The 18464-nt window shown below is 34.3% G+C and overlaps 2 protein-coding genes across 2 annotated transcripts; one reads left to right on the forward strand and one right to left on the reverse strand.

Moving 5' to 3' along the window:
• Positions 1-10128: 10128 nt before the first annotated feature.
• Positions 10129-12079, forward strand: LOC121268814 (probable WRKY transcription factor 43). Its single transcript, XM_041173080.1, has 2 exons — positions 10129-10571; positions 11704-12079. Exons 1-2 carry the CDS (start codon positions 10294-10296, stop codon positions 11882-11884), a joined length of 459 nt encoding a protein of 152 aa, XP_041029014.1. The 5' UTR covers positions 10129-10293; the 3' UTR covers positions 11885-12079.
• A 3341-nt stretch (positions 12080-15420) lies between these two features.
• On the reverse strand, positions 15421-17997 carry LOC121234521 (14.7 kDa ribonuclease H-like protein). The gene is made up of 3 exons (XM_041130477.1): positions 17915-17997; positions 17147-17416; positions 15421-15523 (listed from the first exon to the last, which is right to left on the reverse strand). Exons 1-3 carry the CDS (start codon positions 17995-17997, stop codon positions 15421-15423), a joined length of 456 nt encoding a protein of 151 aa, XP_040986411.1.
• Between the last annotated feature and the right edge of the window lie 467 nt (positions 17998-18464).

Here is an 18464-nt window from a genome sequence, read left to right on the forward strand (position 1 = left end):
AAGAAAGTGACCCAATGAGTTTAAGAAGGGCGGAACAACAGGCTATCAGGGATGATGTTCAGAAGTGGCTAGAGTAGGATGAAATCATGTGGAGGCAGAGGTCTAAGGCACTTTGGCTTAGGAGGGGGACCATAATTTGAAGTTTTTCATACAAAGGCTTCTCATAGTAGGAAGAAGAATTTGGTTGGAAAATTGCAAAATGATGAGGGTGAATGGTAGGAAGGGGAGTTGAGGGATGGTTTGATTACTGAGTATTTTCAGCAGCTATTTTCAACTACAGATCAGAGAGTTCCCATGGGTTTTCTGGATGCACTGGCAGGAAGGGTCTCAAATGATATGAATGATGATTTATCTAAGAGGTATACAGAGGATGAAGTTCGGGAGGCTTTGAAGCAGATGGATCCAGCCAAAGCTTCAGGACCCTGATGGTATGGCTCCATTGTTTTTCCAAAAGTATTGGCATCTTGTTAGTACTTTGGTTACTCGTGTTGTCTTAGATGCTTTAAATTCTGGGTCTTTTCCGTCTTCTTTAAATCATACTTTTATAACATTAATTCCAGAGAAGAAGAACCCAGAGAAAGTAGTAAATTTTAGATCCATTAGTCTGTGCAATGTGGTCTATAAATTGATTTTGAAAGTGATAGCTAATAGAATGAAGTGAGTTTTGCCTAGCATAATTTTAGATTCACAATGTGCTTTTGTGCCTGGTAGTTTAGTTACTAATAATGTGCTTATGGCTTATGAGTTAATCCACTATTTGAAAAGGAAGAGGAAGGGTAAGAAAGGCTATATGTCCCTTAAATTTGATATGAGTAAAGCCTACGACATAGTTGAGTGGGATTTCTTAGAGAAGGTTATGGGTACCTTGGGATTTGACAACAATTTGGTCAATTTGATTATGTGTTGTTTTAAAACTGCTACCTTTTCAGTCCTGGTGAATGGGGAACCAAAAGGAAATATTGTTCCTAGTAGAGACTTAAGACAAGGGGACCCATTGTCCCCTTATCTGTTCTTGTTATGTACTGAAGGGCTCATTTTTTTATTAAAAGCTACGGCTTTAGACCATGATATTCATGGGATCAAAATTTGTAGAGGTGCTCCTTTTATAAATCACTTATTGTTCGTAGATGATTTAGTAATTTTCTGTATAGTAGATGTGGGGGAAAATAGCAAGATTGAAGCCTTATTGGAGAGATATGAGCTTGCTTCGGGTCAAAATATTAATAAGGACAAAACAACCATGGTTTTTTCAGGCAATGTCTCTCTTGCAAGGAAGACTGAGTTAATGTAGTTATAGGGAGTTCAAGGGATACAACATTATGAAAAGTACTTAGGATTACCTCCTGCTGTTGGAAGGTCAGAATCTAAGGCTTTTTCTAATATCAAGCAATGAGTATGGCAGAAATTGCAATGCTAGAAGAAGCAATTATTGTCAAAAGGAAGGAGAGAAATTCTTATTAAAGCAGTTGCCATGTCCATTCCAACTTATTTGATGAGTTGCTTTTTGTTACCTGTTGGTTTCTGTACTGAGTTGGAGGCAATGATGGTTAAATTTTGGTGGGGATAGAAAAATGATGAGAGGAAGATACATTGGCTTAGTTGGCAAAAATTGTGTGATTCAAAAGGGAAAGGAGGTCTGGGTTTTAAATCTCTACATGGTTTTAATTTGGCTTTGTTAGCCAAACAAGGGTGGCGCATCCTGCAAAAGATAGATTCTTTGTTGCATAAAATTTACAAAGCTAGATATTTTCCTAATGGCTCTTTGTTAGAAGCTGGTATAGGAAGAAATCCATCCTTTACATGGCGAGGCAATTGGAAATACGTATTCTAACAATGTGGTTTGATTATTTTCCAGACTTTCTTTTTCAAGCTATTTGGCTTGAAATCATATTATTTCAACTCATGTGATGATTACAACTTTTTTAAATTCTCACATAAAATATAATAAACAATTCAACTTTTTCAAATCTCAATTCAACATTTTTAAATTTTAAAATAATAATAATAATCTTAAAAAATAATATTCTAACAATATTTTATTCAAATTTTAACTTTTATCTAAAATTATTTCATCTCATCTCATCTCACTATCTAAGCGGAGGTTAAATTTCTTGGGATGCTTTTTTTTTGTCCAATCTTTATGTAAATTAATATATGGAATTTTTCTTTTCGTGAGCCCCAAGCCATAAGGTGGCTCCTGCATACAGATCAAGAGTTAGCGATTTGTATACAGCATGAATAGAAGGCCATAATATGATAAAGTAGGTCACCTAAATGTCAAAGGATGGCCAATATATGGTGTTGACTTTAATTCCATATTGAAAGGTTATGAACGGGATAGGGCTATTATTTGGAAGGGACATTGTTGGCTCTGATTCACAGGATAAGTAGTGATGTGTTTTGTGGCCAATCTGATGTGACTTTGATCTGATATTGTACACTGTGTTTGTTACGTAAGCGATAAAGAGAGCAAGTTTGTATACCAGCTGGGTTAAGCTCAAAGATTGGAGGAAATGTATAAAAATCAAAAGATAAGTTCGATCTCTCTTCTCCAATATGGTTAAAACTTCGAATTTTAAGGTAAACTTCTGATAAGATTCCTCATTCAATAGCCTTCTCATAAGTTCCTTTATATATATATATATTGTATTATCCTTGTCATAGTGTCAGTTTTCATTCTTTTAACATTGTTTATCGAATCATTACATGAGGGGAAAAAGAGAAGGTTTTTACAGAGGTGAGGTGGTAGCTAGGAAATTCGGCCTTTTCAAATGCATGTGGTCTTTATGCATGCATGTAGACTGTTTATATGTACAACCCGTGTTTATTAGGACAGGGATTTTGATTTAGTTAGCTATGTAATAAAACCAATATAAATGGGTTTAATTTCTTTGAGAATAAATTGAATGATGATGTAATTAATTAGTTAAAAGGGATCAGAAATTCAGAATCGCATGCAATAGAGCCAGTTGAAGGGATTACCATTAAAGAAATCATTATATAAGGCTAATATCATGTCCTCGACTTGTAATCGTCATGCATGGAATCATTAGCTCTAACCATGCACCCAGAGGTTGGCTAATTAGGTAAGGTATGCGTCAGTCCAAGAAACAATGGTTGCACCAGCTTGAAGCAAGGGTTCGTTGATGGCAACCTATTCAGCTACTGATATCATATAAATTCGTACAAAAAAAATTCCTTCAAGTTCTTAATTAATGTTCTCACAGTATTAAGCTACTGAGTATTTATTATTACTCACATAAATATTTTAAAACAGCATTAAATATTTAATAAATATTATAACACACTTGCAAAATTCTCGAGGAGAGCTTATGATCCTGTTGATCATGATGGATTACAGCTTGAACCTAATTATTATTTTTAAGAACTACTAGTGCAAGCTAAGAGTATTCTCATTGGATTAGCTAAAGTTAAATTACATTTTTTATGAATGTAAGATGAATTTAACTTTTAACTATTTCATTCACATAAGTTTCCACATTGAAATAGTAATTTTTTTATTATATGAAAATAAAATAATATAAGATAAATTTGACTTTGACTATTCACATCAAGTCTCCACATTGAATTATCTATTTATTCATTATATAGTAATGAGTAATTAATAATTTCAAAATATTGTAATTTTTTTTATTATGAATTTATTTTATTTTATCATATTTTACTATTCATAATATTATATATTAATTAGTAATCATATTCTAATTATATTTTTTCAATTGTCATTTAAAAGGAAGAGATAAATAATTAATATAAAATATATTTGATAAATGAATAGTTCCTTTTAAATTTAGAAATAATTTTAGAAGTGACTGTGGCTAATTAATTCTAATTATTTAAAATTTTGCTATTGATCACATTTTATGATTTAATAACTAAATTTTTAATAAATTTAACTTTTAGCTAATTGAATGAAATTACTTTAGGCATGATTTGAGCAAATTCGTCAGCGCTCGCCTCACATGATATATAGATTATAGACACACACGCAATGGTTAATTCCCATAAAGTCTTACATTTCTTTTTTGAACTTTTACTTAAACAAGGAAAGTTTACTAGCTAGCTAGCTACCTCCATTAATGCCCCTTTCCATGCAGAAAAGACAAACAGATTGATTACCAAGGTTTATTCTTGTATTTACTAAGGTTAAATGAATTGTTCGTCGATGAATTAGTTGTATATATATGAATAAGAAAGGAACGTACAGTACTGTATTTATGTGAGCGTAAATTTCAGCAATGAAAGGTTGCTTTTGTTTCTGCATTAGTTTGATCTCGACAATTCATGTATAGTTGGAGCTAGCCTTTTGGGGCAGGCTTTGTGCGTAAGACTAGCTTCAGAATTCACATATTCGTACGTACGTTTTCTGCTTTTCAAAATGAGAGAATATATTATGGTTAAGGAGCGAGAAGAAAATCATCGAGCCCCGTCTTTCACAGCTAGCCGCAGTTCTTGATTTATCGGCAGTGCCTGCAGTACTACTGGCCTTCCAATATTTTGGTAGCAGAAGCCTTATATATCTCTATTTTCTTATATACTTAGCGTGTATATATATATATAGTATAGTATCTTACGTACTGTCAATTTTCAAGACGCCCTTTAATTTCCTCTTTTGTCTCAAAAAATGAGAAAAAAAAGTACCCCGGCTTGCAAAACTTTATAACATGACTTATGTCAGATGGAAAACATCATGTTCATCAGTTATTTGATCGATATTTCTAGTTTATGAGTAGTGGCGCGCATGCAGTACTTGCATGGCACATGATGAATTATGCAGAAATACCAAAGTCACATATATATATATATATAATATGTATATATATGTTTGGCAAGGGTAATGATGTATAAATTGAAGTTAATAATTAAATATGTAGATCAAATAATTATCATAGCATGAAGACAGCTTCACGTTGCATGCATTCCACGGAAAAGGATGACAAATTGACAAATCTCTCTCAATTAGGACCTACAACGTTCAATTGCAATAAACCCACGTTACTTCGAAATGGGAGTTCATAATTCCTTTTTTCCATTGTCTACCATCGACGATGAAAATCTTAGACATCACCATATATTGCTTTTTCCCCTTAATTTCGATTCTCTAAAGCTCTAAATTAAAGTACTCCAATTAAAAAATAAAAAATAAAAAGGAAAACAAATCATCTCAATGGACGTTGCTTTAGATTCCACGTGGCAATGACGTGTCCTAATCTTTCACTAAATTAATATACATTTGGCAAAAGTAATCATGCATAGACGTCATGCACATTTACCTTTCGGCATGTAAAAGTCTTGACCTAACGTTTCATTATGTTGCTCATGCACTTTTCAATACTAGGACTAACGGGGGAACAAAATTCCTCTTAATTAATTAATTTTATGGGATTTGCTAAACCACGTCATTCATGTTATGGTATCAAACCCATACACGTAGCTTGCTTGCTTATATAGGGGGAAAAACCATCCACTAGGCTTACAACAGGTGGCAATTATATGGCCCATTGTTAATGATTTGCCGTTCTTAGCACCACTAGAAAACCACCATCCAGCTTAAGATAAGATCGAGTAGCTAGCTTTCGGCCGTCTTCCACAATTTTAAGGCACGTTGCCAGAACTATCTAGCAAAGCCATGCAACATGATTTGCACAGATGCGGTACTGGAAAGATTGGGCTTCAATATATGCTTTGTGTAAGCTAGAAATTACTAGAAGGGCCAGAGACCATTCATGATATACTGTGGATATAATAGCAAATATATATATATATATATATATATATATAATATTGGAAGAGTTCTTAATTTGATCCATGTTATATAAATGTTAAAATATATATTTATTTGTATATCGTGTGCGTATATTCAGTATCAAAATTTTTCAAATGAGTTGTAATAATGTTGGATAGAATCTAATTTGAAACTAAAATAAAAATTATAAAATATGAGATTTTGCTAATAAACCGTCGCTAAGTTGATGCGAGATGATCTTGACTGTCTAGCGAAATCTCTTTTACACTACAAGAAAACTGCTTATTTGTGGTTATTTAATTCCAGCGAAATGACTATTTACAGTTAAAATAAGTCTATTTTGGTTACAAATAGTCTTTTCGCCGCAATTAAATAGCTATAAAAGTCTGTTTTTCTTGTAATGTTAGTTTGTTAATTTGACCCATCATAAGATTAATTTTGGTCAAGAGAAATTCTTAATTTTGATGATTTCATAAGATGTGCATGTCGAGTGAATGTGGATCAGAAACTTATCACAGAGATTGAGGGACTTCAAGCCAAACAATTTTCTCTCCTTATTTATAGACAACTTCCCTACTCAATGCTCGATCTTTTGAGTATATTATAAATCATCATATTGGATATTGCTCTGATTGTTGCAGGTGAGACGTTCTACAATACTATTGCAATTTTTTGAGATTAATTTGATTAATCTTCAATACTAATTAATGTTCTTTTGAGTATCCTAAGATTGGGTTGCTTGGATAGTTGCTACTTATAAGTTCATCAATGTTACTGTCATTTATATTTGGATTTGTCGTAGAAATTTTCTTTTCCAATCTATTTACTTAGTTTCAAGATTTTGAGCACATTAGCCATTTCTGGATCAGATTGCAGCTCTCTCTCTCTCTCTCTATCTCGGTATGCTCACGAGTGACTGGCTTTTCTTAGAAGTGCTTTTGGCTGCCCCCACTTGAAAGTGGGTAACGTAGCATATTACTGAAAATTGTATATTTTCATCATGAAAAAGTGTTAATTTTAATTTTGAAGCGCACATTTAGTCAACCTGATGAGAAAGTGTAAATCCTACATGTGAAGTGGTCAACTAATGTCTCACAGCTAGGTTTTCTCTCTCTCTCTCTCTCTGTGATCTTCCCCCCCCCCCCCCAACACCAAAAGAAAAAAGCTACAAACCCTTTTAAATGATTTTTACAATTTAAGAGATTAAATAGAACAAAGAGAAATCATGTGGAACATTGCATTATGGTACGCGTACCATCGTTCTGACTTGGATAAAGAAGAAATCATGTCAAGAGACGTACGTAAAGTTTCATGAATAAGATCAAAAGTTGTCAGCTTTCTATAATTCTAGCATGCATTATTCTACCATGACAATGCCAAGCCAAGTGTCACACTGCCTAGTCACTAATTCTCTACTTTTGTTTTTGTTTTGCTTAAACAAAATATTATTTTAATACAAAGGAAGGGACAACACCTTCTATAGTTCTATATATATATGTAGATCACCAACATGACTATATATCTCAAATACATCTCGCCGATTTCTTTTTGGCAACTTCTTGTATTCGCCCAAAACCAAAACCAGAACAGGATCAGGGGAGTATAAACAAAGATCAGCAGTAGTGCAAAGCAAACCCATAAAACGTTTTCCCAAGACGTACCCATAATAGCACTTAAAAAGACAATGAAATGTCGACACTCATGTCTGTGAAAAGAATAGCATATCATGGTAAGATTATTTGATTGGCCATGCATGTGATGATGGCTTTTGTACATCCCGTCTGGGTCCACTCATACATGGAAGGTACCCCGCACCGATCCCATATTTAAGCAAAGCAACGGAGGCCCATGCACACATGTACCCTTTGGACGTACTTGATAATTACAACAAACACTCTGCAGATTTGTTCGCCTCATGTGCACCCACCAATCCTAAAAGAATCCTAAAGCCACGGGGAGAGCCAGAAGTTTATATACTCTCTATCTTGATGTTACCAAAGGGTTGAGGCCGGGACCCACTTGTTAAATCGTTCATAAAGTGGTGTTTAATTAGCCAATAACGCACTAGTTTTTGTACGTACGTGGACCAATTACCTTTGAATTGAAGCATCTCTCCAGAACTTCTGTGTAGCATGCAGCATTCAAACACCTCAATTAAGTTTCAAATGGGCCCCCAATTATAAACTTTTAACCAAAGAAATCAAAGATTGCCCTCTCTTGCAAAGATAGCCTCCTACCTAGATCCAGTTTTTTGGGTCACAAGGGAGTTCATGGTGGAAATGTGTTTCCGGGCCACGCTGCATTTATGCAAGAAATGGCCGGTTTCTCAATTAGCTGGTCTTTGAATGGTTCTCGACCTTGGTGATGATGATTGATGCAAGAAATGGGCCACGCTGCATTTAGACTAATGAATTATCACAGTTTTTTTTTTTTAATTACAGTACCGGCCCTACGCACGCAATTGAAAGTTTGAAATTGACAATTAATATTCTGAACTATAAAATTTTGAAACTTAAACCTCCAATTTATAACTATTAAAATCAATACGAGAGTCCAAGTAAGATGATAATGAGTTGTCAGATTGTACGTTGATGATGCTAAACTACCTAGGGATGGCTTATCAGCGCAAGCATGATAGGAAACAATGATCTTTCTATGATTTGGGACAGTTTTGGGCACAGGTTGATATTTTGGCCATAATCTTGATTAGGGCCGAGGCATCATAATCATAAATATGATTCCGATTTGGAAAGCTCTTTTCAGTGCGCATGTCATGATCACCCAGCTTAGCTTGATGTGCATCATTTTTTAGGCCAAAATCCACTATTTTCCCCCTTCGAATATCCATTTTTAGATATGTTTTGCCTTTTATGCTAATATTTATATTCTCTTTTAGGAAGTTATGTTGAACCCAATTTGGGTTAGATTTTTAGCATATTACTTCTTTAATAACGTATTTATTTTTAGCGTGATTATTGAGATATTTTTGTTATGTTTAGTAAAATTTTGATATTTTCTTGCAGCCTGTCTTATGGGTTGATTTCGACATTTTTGAATTTTGACAATTTAAATTGAACATCAGAGTCATTTTTTCTGTGTTTTTAGATGAATCTCTTATCTTTTTTTGTGTTCATCATCTGTTATAATTAATCGCCAGAATTATCTCAATTTTATCAGACGTAAAAAGCCAGACATGTGGCATATATATATGTACCATATATGATCAAAAGTCAGTTGATCTCAATCGATGGTACAAAATGATTATTAGCACTAGCTATGTACGTGACAACGTGTGGCTAAGTAGCTTAATTACTTCATAAGTTGGTATTAAGATGCACTTCCATGATCCTTCCATGCGACTCTACAAAGTGGAACACTTTTCTTTCTTTCTTTCGGTTATCACCCCTTAATGTGAATGGATATATATAATACTTTAATTACTTTTCAGTTGGAGAATGAAACATACGTATTATGAAAATAAAGAAGATGACCAAGAAAAAAAAGAAAAGAACCAAAACATGCTGAAGAAAAATTATAGAAAGTACGTAAAAGAAGAAACAGTTATAAACATATAATTTATTTCATTAGAATGTCGTCATGAAGATTTGTAGATATTGCATGCATGCAGATTCATGGAATATCATTGTCAATGTAGTTTGAACGCGGCTTTTTAAATCGAGGATTTTTGTGAAGGAAAGAATAATTATATTCTTTCATGATTTGAGGAGGCGGTAAAGGCAACCACTTTCATGAGCCAAGACAGAAACATTAACATCATCGCAGGTAAGGTGAACAATGCGCGCGAACCTTCATATATTTATATATATATATATTTATATATATATATATATATATATATATATACACACACACACACACACACACACACACACAGAGACTTGAATAGAAAACCTATATATCCACTTGATCAGCTAATTAAACCAGCATCTTTGTATATGTGTATATACTTTAACCTAATCCTCTCCCTCAATCGCTAGTCGCTACAGCTAGCTAATACCTCACTCATTTGCGATAAGAAAAATTGATAAACACGCATTACTTTTTATAATATATTATATAATCATGTTTTAATAAAATGGAGGATAGTTTAGTAAAATATTTTATAAAAGTAATTTTATTTTATAAAAATAATATCATTTTAAAATATGTGTTGTGAAATATATTACGAAATGGACTGTGTGAATATTCGTGGTAAAATAACTAGAGTTAGGCTCCTTGTTGCTGTCTGCTAGCGTGACGTTTACGATCGACATTCTTTTTTCCAACGCGTGATGGATACATCCTTTGTATTTTAGCTTTCTATGCCTCGAATTTCTCCCTAGTCATTGTACTTGGACGTTCGCCATTCCGCCGCCCACCTGTTTTTCAACATGTTCGGCCCTTTTCCACTTACGTACCATAAACCCCGGCCCCCTCCCTTTCTGATCCCTTACAAAGTCAGTAAACTTATTTTTTAGCAGGCTGATTTTCAGCATCACCATATATTTTCTACTTCCTAGTTAAACATGGAAGGTCCTCCAGCTTATTTTCATGGTAATAGCACAGACAGGATCAAAGTTGGAACAAATAATCAACCTTTGGAAACTACTAATAAAAACATTTTTGAGGGTGGTAGTAGGTCTTCTGGCTATGAGAGCAAGGTGAAGTCAGGCAAGAAAAGAGACAAGGTGAGTAGAATGCACCGGTATGCGTTTCAAACAAGGAGCCAGGTTGATATACTTGATGATGGGTACCGTTGGAGGAAATATGGGCAAAAGGCAGTAAAGAACAGTAAATTCCCGAGGTCTGTATATATATTTTTGTGATCATCTTTTGGTTCACTACTTCACTCTGGCTTTTATATAATTTTGTTCATGTTGGAAATCTTAGTACGTAGTAGTCCCCCCATTCTCTGTAATGAAGGTAGCATACACATACCCCCACTTCATGGTAAAATTAACATCATCAAGTAAAGAAAGTTCATCATGAGCAGAATTGCTCGTTTTCCGATTGGAAGTTGGCCTCAATATAACCTAACCAATGCAACTCTAGCATGGTGCCTGTATTATATATTCATCATGTGTCAAGTCCGAATCTTTCCATTCACTCATGCATGGTTGTTTCTTATCGTCCAGCCATTGTTGATCTGTTTAATTTAATTGGTTTCTCATAGCCCAACTGTGCAAGGGGTTTGGTGAGTATCTTAGGTTCGAAAATGGTGGTTCAACCTTGGATCATGTCTAAAGTTGCTTAATCTTTAATTGAATTCTTAATATATATAATTTCAACTAGTTTCCCAGCTCGTCCAATCATATATATGGGAACCGTGATCTCTCATTAGATCTTATTTTTATAGTTTTAATTTCCTAGCGTTTATGAAGTACTAGCTTGGATGTCATTAAATCACCAAGAAAGAAATCGTGATTATAAGGCCTCTTCTGACCTAATTCATGATGTGCTGCAACAGTTGGTCAATATTCTATGAGCTTTACATTGTTGGCCTATAATTTCTTGTTCCAATATTCCTTCTCTCTCGTACTATTGCCATTCATTCTTGAATTGAATTCATTTCCAACTATAACGTTTTAAAACCACGAGTATTGAAGACATGATGAATAGTTCATCAGATCGGGTATTTTTAGATCCTACGACCCAATCCGGATTACAGCTTGGGGGGTAGGTGTGACACGGGAATGCTTCCGGTAATTGGGTAATGAGACGACCCATGCATTTGATGGTTGTGTTCAGCGTACGTAGTCAACACGTACGTCTTGTAGTCTTTTTTCTGCATTATAAAGTTAAAGCTGCTATGCATATTACTAATGAAGAACAAATTAAATGGGTCCAGACTCATAAGTACCAGTACTCAATTTCGAAATATAATAAATACTACGATACAGAAAATAAGTGGTAGTTCATGTTTCAATCTGTTGCAGAAGTTACTATAGGTGTACGCATAAAGGGTGCAATGTTAAAAAGCAAATTCAACGCCTTTCAAAAGATGAAGAGATTGTGGTAACGACCTATGAAGGGATGCATATACATCCATTGGAGAATAATGCGGCCGATAGCTTCGAGCAGATCTTTAGACAGATACAGACATATGCTCCCCCATGAAGTATATCCTGTCATTTCATAAACCATTGCAGCGTGTACTGATGTGTTCAATCATATGCACAGAATGAGATATGAGATGAAAGAATGCAGGAAAAACATCTTATTTGTACACGACTTATCTTCCATAAGAAATTGAAAGCAAATTAGTTCAACTCTTTTGCACCTGGTAAATAAGGTTAAATCGAATTATCTCAAGGAGCGAAATTCTCACAATATGGAATCTATGCTAGTGTTACAGCCCACATTACTTTGTTGTTTGCATTTCTACGTCATTTAGGAAAGTTATTACGTACTCTTATTTTAAAGAGTTTACTCACCTAGAAGTTAATTAATTTCCCTAAATATGTGGCAGTTAAATAACTTCCCTAGAGTTATGATAGTGGCGGAGAGTTAACAAATAACTTCTCCACCCATGTGGACACCACTTGGTCATGGGATTTACCCATTACCAACATCTCCCACTTGTCCACTATGGGTGCTATGTTCATTAACAATCTCCTTATGTTCTCTTAATCAATTATCTCTCATACAGAAAATGAAGTATGCGACCTGATGATAAGACAAAAGGTAAGAGTACTATATTCAGTCACCATTATACTACATCACTCATTATATCTCGTCTATGTCCATTGCCTCTGTTTCATTTGCTGTGACGGAGAGTGTACATCACCTCTTCCGCTCACAGTGTTTTGTTTTCTAGTCCCACTCTCGGTAAGAGAGAGTGTTGTCCACCCATCCACTTGGCTCCATTTTTTAATCATTTTACCAACACAAATACACATTAAGATGATTGACTTTTAAGTTTAGAAGTCTCAAAACATAGTGAGTGGAGGAGGTGATGTACACTCTCTGTCGCAACAAGTGAAATAGAGGCAAAACAGCCTGTAGAGCAAAAATGAATCCCACACGCTTTGGTTGTGAGTGTGGGCACGTGCAGATGATTCCAATGCCATTTTTTTTTTACACTTCTGGCACATATAATCATGTATTGGTGTCTAAAGTTGATTGCTAATTTTTTTTTATTGAAACAGAGTCAAAAATATATTTTAAAAAAAAATGATTTGGGACCTTTATTTTTGTCATACTTCCTCAAGTCCAATTTTTCTGTGTTATGTGATATTTATATGCATTAGTTGTGAATTCTCTATCCATTGAACCATCATGCATACTAGTATGATTGATTTGTTTTTTTTTTTATAAGAAATAGATAGAGTTGACATTGGTAATTTGTTGGGATCATGTATAATGTATGTATGTATTTTTATGTGAATGGATAAGGTGTAAGTTATAATTATATCGATGACGTGGCATCCCTATTTATTTATTATTTTCCCTAGAAAATTTGTAGTATGATTTTCTTTGGAAATGTAATATTGAAAATGTAATTTTATTGTTGAGGCCATGTAACGGGATGTATTTCACATCTATCAATATACTTTAAGATCACCTTAACATGATGCACCAAATTACCAATGTGGCTTCGGGTGGAGCCTATGCGCTATGTGTTTAGCGCAATGATTGTTGTTTTTTTCATATTTGATGAATGACATTTGGCATTTGGACTTATATGGCATTTGGACTTAATTAGATATGACATTTGGACTTATATAGTGAGATATGATTATTAGCTTTTAGCAAGATTTTTCGATCTCACTATATAGGAAGGAATTTCATGGTCTAGTTAGATTTTAGAATAAAATTAAATGTGTATTAATGTCAATCTTGTGCAATGAATGTAGTGATGACCACTAAGAACGTAGTTGCTGACCTTACTAAAGGAGAGAAATTAGATGGAACCAACTATGACATGTGGCATAGAAAAATTCAATATCTGCTTAATGAACAAGAGGTCCTTGAAAATCTGTCTCACTTGATGATACAATCTGATGAAGGAAATACTTCCCAACATCGTCGTGATATAGAAGCCTATCAGGCTTGGGCAAAGAAATATTGGTGTATGCACTTTACCATGCTAAGCAGCATGTACAATGATTTTATTGGAGAGTTTGAGAACTGCCCAACTGCCTGAGATATGTGGAATCAGCTGAAAATCACATATGGGGGACATCAGTTAGTAGGATCCGTGCTCTGACTTTGAGGTTTGAGCAATATGTATGGACTCTAAACATACCATGATTGAGCATTTGAGGTCGATGTCTATCTTGATTTGTGATCTAAAGGCTATTGGCAATAATCTCACTGATGAACAACAAGTTATCGTTGTGATACGATCTTTGCCTGAGTCAACTTGGGGGCAAATGAAGCTTGTTTTGACACACAATGAGAATATTAAAACTTTTGGTGGAAAGGTGCCAACCATCTTACCAAATCAGCTTGTTTTGACAGCTTGGGGGCAAATCATCTTACCAAATCTTCATCCTTAGAAGGTGCCAAGTATTGTCTAAGAAGCTATAATGGTTATCTTCCTTTGTCATTTTTAACTTTAGCAATAAAACTCGTTACTGATTCCCTACCACTCATAATCATAAAGGGTAATCTATCGTATCTAAATCATTTCTTTTTTAACATTTACACGCTAATATTCAACATTGAATACTAAAATTACATAAAAGAGCATTATCATAACAAGGACATATATAGATCATACATTTAACTGAGCATTGTGGTATTATGTAGTTGATCTCTAATTTTAAATTTGTATATTAAAGTGCATTACGATCCACCCTGGGAAAAAAAAATCAACATTATGATCTAAAGACTACAAACATCAAGGCCGAGTGCTCTGACTCGATCTTCTTTGTTTTTATTTGCTACTTTTTTCGTATATTAATACAATAGTGTTGCACCGTAAGAGAGATTTAAATGGGCACATGAAAGAACATGATAATTCTAACTATGAAGTGTCATAAGTTAAGACTCATTAGCAAAGTTGTATCATATTTAAAGTTTCGCTAGCAAAGCAGTTGAGTCGCAGAATTGCAGATATATTAGTCTAACATACAATCTAGTGTAGTGTGATGATCTTAAGCTTCCACATTACAAACATTAATATATCATCCTCAAGAAGGGGTCAGTTTTTTTGAGATATCTTTGACTGAATTTCACAGTTACCTACGAAGACGTTATGAATGGTTCTGTTAAAACCTTCATTTCAAAAGCTTCCCTTAGAAAGGCCAATCAGCTTCCACTGTTAGGGTTTGAAATGTCTTCTATTATCATGCCTTTCTCATCCATAACATCAAAGAAGAAGAAATTTTTGAAGGGTTCTCCCCTTCATCTAAAATCTCTTTGATAACCTCCTATGAAGTACATATTTAGCCATGCGAAAGTAATGTATTAAACTTTCCAAAATATATGGACAAAAAAATAGTTCAATATGACACCTATCCAAGGATTCCTCCAATGATGGCACAAATCGGAGGGAATCTCTTGCACTGATTACCAATCTTTCAAGTAGTGTGTCAAGAACATGATATTCATCCAATGATTGTGATGTAATTAGGTAAGCAAGGGAGAGAATATAAAAACGCTATTCTAAAACAAAAAAAAAAAAAAAAAAAAAAAAAAAAAATTTACTACATTACATTTGCCTCACAAAGTTCCCTTTTCAGCTTCATAACACCATGAAGATCAAAGATCGAAACATCCTCTGGATTATACTCCTCAACCTCCTTAAACCTTTTAATCACATGAACAAGAGCAAGGATAATTTGGTTCATGCTTAACCATTTATATATCATTTTTATAGATCAGTAAGCCCCATCTCAAAAGCACAAATGGAAAAAGAAAATTTTTATTTATCATTCTTCTTACTACCATCCTCTCAACATCCTTTAACGTGTCATCAAATAATTGGTTCACAAGTTGAATATAATAAATAATCTCAAATCACTTAATATATAACACATCATGGGATAGTGTGAGTAGTTTTTTCACTGGAAAATGCCAAAAGCAACCTCTAACTTCCCATTCATAGATATGCTAGTTTGTAATATTGTTGGGAAGACATGGTATAGCAGCTGAATTGATATGGTCTTCATATGCAACACAGTTCTTGTTCTTTTTTTTCTTTTTTCTTTCATTAAAGTTAGAATCTACTACTTTATAATTTACCAAACCTATCATAGAAAAATAAAGCTTCTCCATGCACTTTCCTTGGAAGCACTCGCCAAGGTACTAAAATTGCTTTTTGGGATGAAAGGATGACACAAATTATTATTAGGAAATGTAAGCACTCAAAAGTACGTACACATCAACTGTGCTATGGAAAAAGCAAGTATTATATATACACCCGCACATCTTATTCAATAAATTAATTATATTTTTATATAAGTAGAAACTAATTATACTTCAACCTCATAAAAGGGTCCTGAGTCAACTTTTACTTATATATATATATATAAAAGAAAGGTCTTGAGTCCTTATTCTTGGTATGTCTATGAAAGGTCAAGATATGTCTATGAAACTTACAAATGCCAAAACTGTTGTAGTACAGAGGGCATAATGCACAAACGGACATTAGGTCTAAGATTCAAATCTTACAACATATGATCCCCTCCACACCTTCATATATACTAAATGGATGGATAATTAAAGCTAGCTCCTTGGAAAAGTGAGATGTAATGTAAGAGTATAAATAATGGAGAAAAGAATTGGAAATCTCAGCATCAGTGGAAAGAAAAATTGATAAAAAAAAAAAAAAGATTACACCTCAATACTTGGATATTGCAGATGGCATTTAATAGTTTTGATGTAGGAAGATCTGAGTCAGATGATGCTGAGTTGTCAGATTGCACGTTGACTGCGCTGAAATACCTAGAGGTGACAGATCAACACAAATAGGGTAGGAAATCGTGATATTTCTTTGATTGAGGCAGTTTTGGGTACGTTTCGGTATTTTGGCCATAACTTTGGCTACGGGTATCAGAATCGTGCATATGACCCCAATTTGAACTTTTTGGCACGCATGTCGTGGGCACCTAGCTATTCTTGGTGTGCATCATTTTCAAAGCAAAAAAGAACACTAACTTACCCAAAGATAACAACAGTTAACTAGACCTTAAATAAGGCAACGTTAATTTATCCATACAGTACAACCCTCTAAAAATCCTTGGTGCCTGACGTAACGAATTCCACTCACATAAAACTCCATTTGCTCCTAATTTCGCCAAATAATTTGCTAGAGCATTTCCTTCTCTAAAAATATGCTGCACATTAACATCCCCACTATGAACGAACTCCATTATTTCCTCTCAAAAGTCTTCTAAATACCACATATTACATCGTTGTCAGTGCACCCACCGCACACACACTTGCAAATCTGACTCCACGTCTATGCCTTGAAAACCCATATCTCGACAATATCTTAACCCAAAAACCATTGCCCGCAACTCTGCACTAGTATTCGTACCTGCATCAAGGTTCTTCGAAAAAGCCAGAACAATATTTCCATAAGAAGCCCATAAAACACCTCCTGCCCCTGAAGCTCCCGGATTCCCCAAACTGCTTCCGTCTATGTTTAGTTTAATTCTACCAACACTTGGTTTCTTCCAATACAGTTCATATGACCTTCTGTTTTACAGTTTGAATTTGAATAATGACATAAAATGAGCATCTAAAAATGGCACAATCATAACCCAAAAAGCAGCAATAAGATGATCACCTTTGAATATCTATGATGTTGTAGGTCGACGAATATTTCACCACAAGTCTCTACAATCACTTGTATAGAATGCAAAGAAACATGTCAAAGAAACTATATATACAAACTATGAATACATATTGATGCAAAAGAGCTTATGCCATACTTTGGTTGCTAGCAAGCAACAACTAACCACTATGATATCATATTTAACGAAGATCAGTTTGTAAAAAGAAAATTTAAAATATATAGTGTTAGACATTCTAGGTTGAAAATGTTGTAATTAACAAACTGATACTCTTTTTATTAAAAAAAGAAAAACCTAAGACGTGCATTGTAATGTATCATTACCTGATCATGGAGAAGAAAACCAAAACATTAGCATAGAAAGATTATATCTATATATATACATGAATATATGTGCAAACCTTCTATGTGCATCAGAGCCCCAAACCTTTATTTCGCAATCACTAAGTGCAGTCTCTTGCTCCATCAACTCCTTACCTTCCATTGCTAACTATAACATATTCCACAAACCCTAATTTGGCGAGCCACAGATGTAACGCCCCAAGCCCAAGATAAAATTAAATCTAAAAGACATTAAAACTAAAGGACATCAGAATTCCTTCTTCTAACATCCTCTCCCAGCTTAAACATGCTCACCAATCTAATCCAGGTCTTCAGTTGGACTTTCCACATCATCTGAAAAATATTATGAAGATAGGGGGTGAGTTATCAACAACTCAGTAAGCAGAAGTCATATGCTAGCGTGCAAACATGAGCATTTACAAAGTATAGCATGCAGAACAAAATATTTTCCAGAGTTATCATGCAGAACAGAACATACTTTCAAAAGTAACAGAACGACGGTTTTAAGACAAGTAAAACCCATAATACTTTAGCATAACATAAACTGAGTATCATCATCAGATCCAAACAGAGCATCAAACAGAGCAGAGACCATGTTTCACCCCCGTG

The sequence above is a fragment of the Juglans microcarpa x Juglans regia genome, chromosome 6D (genome assembly GCF_004785595.1).
Source record: "Juglans microcarpa x Juglans regia isolate MS1-56 chromosome 6D, Jm3101_v1.0, whole genome shotgun sequence".
Lineage (NCBI taxonomy): Eukaryota > Viridiplantae > Streptophyta > Magnoliopsida > Fagales > Juglandaceae > Juglans > Juglans microcarpa x Juglans regia.

Bases quoted from the DNA above. Each gene is read 5' to 3' on its own strand.
- LOC121268814 (XM_041173080.1), top strand. From the start codon at position 10,294: ATGGAAGGTCCTCCAGCTTATTTTCATGGTAATAGCACAGACAGGATC. The intron at 10,572-11,703 runs GTCTGTATATAT...AATCTGTTGCAG, and splicing joins AAGAACAGTAAATTCCCGAG to AAGTTACTATAGGTGTACGC.
- LOC121234521 (XM_041130477.1), bottom strand. From the start codon at position 17,997: ATGGAAGGTAAGGAGTTGATGGAGCAAGAGACTGCACTTAGTGATTGC. The intron at 17,417-17,914 runs GTTTGCACATAT...ACTGTAAAACAG, and splicing joins GGCTCTGATGCACATAGAAG to AAGGTCATATGAACTGTATT. The intron at 15,524-17,146 runs GTGGGTGCACTG...TGTGATTAAAAG, and splicing joins GATTTGCAAGTGTGTGTGCG to GTTTAAGGAGGTTGAGGAGT.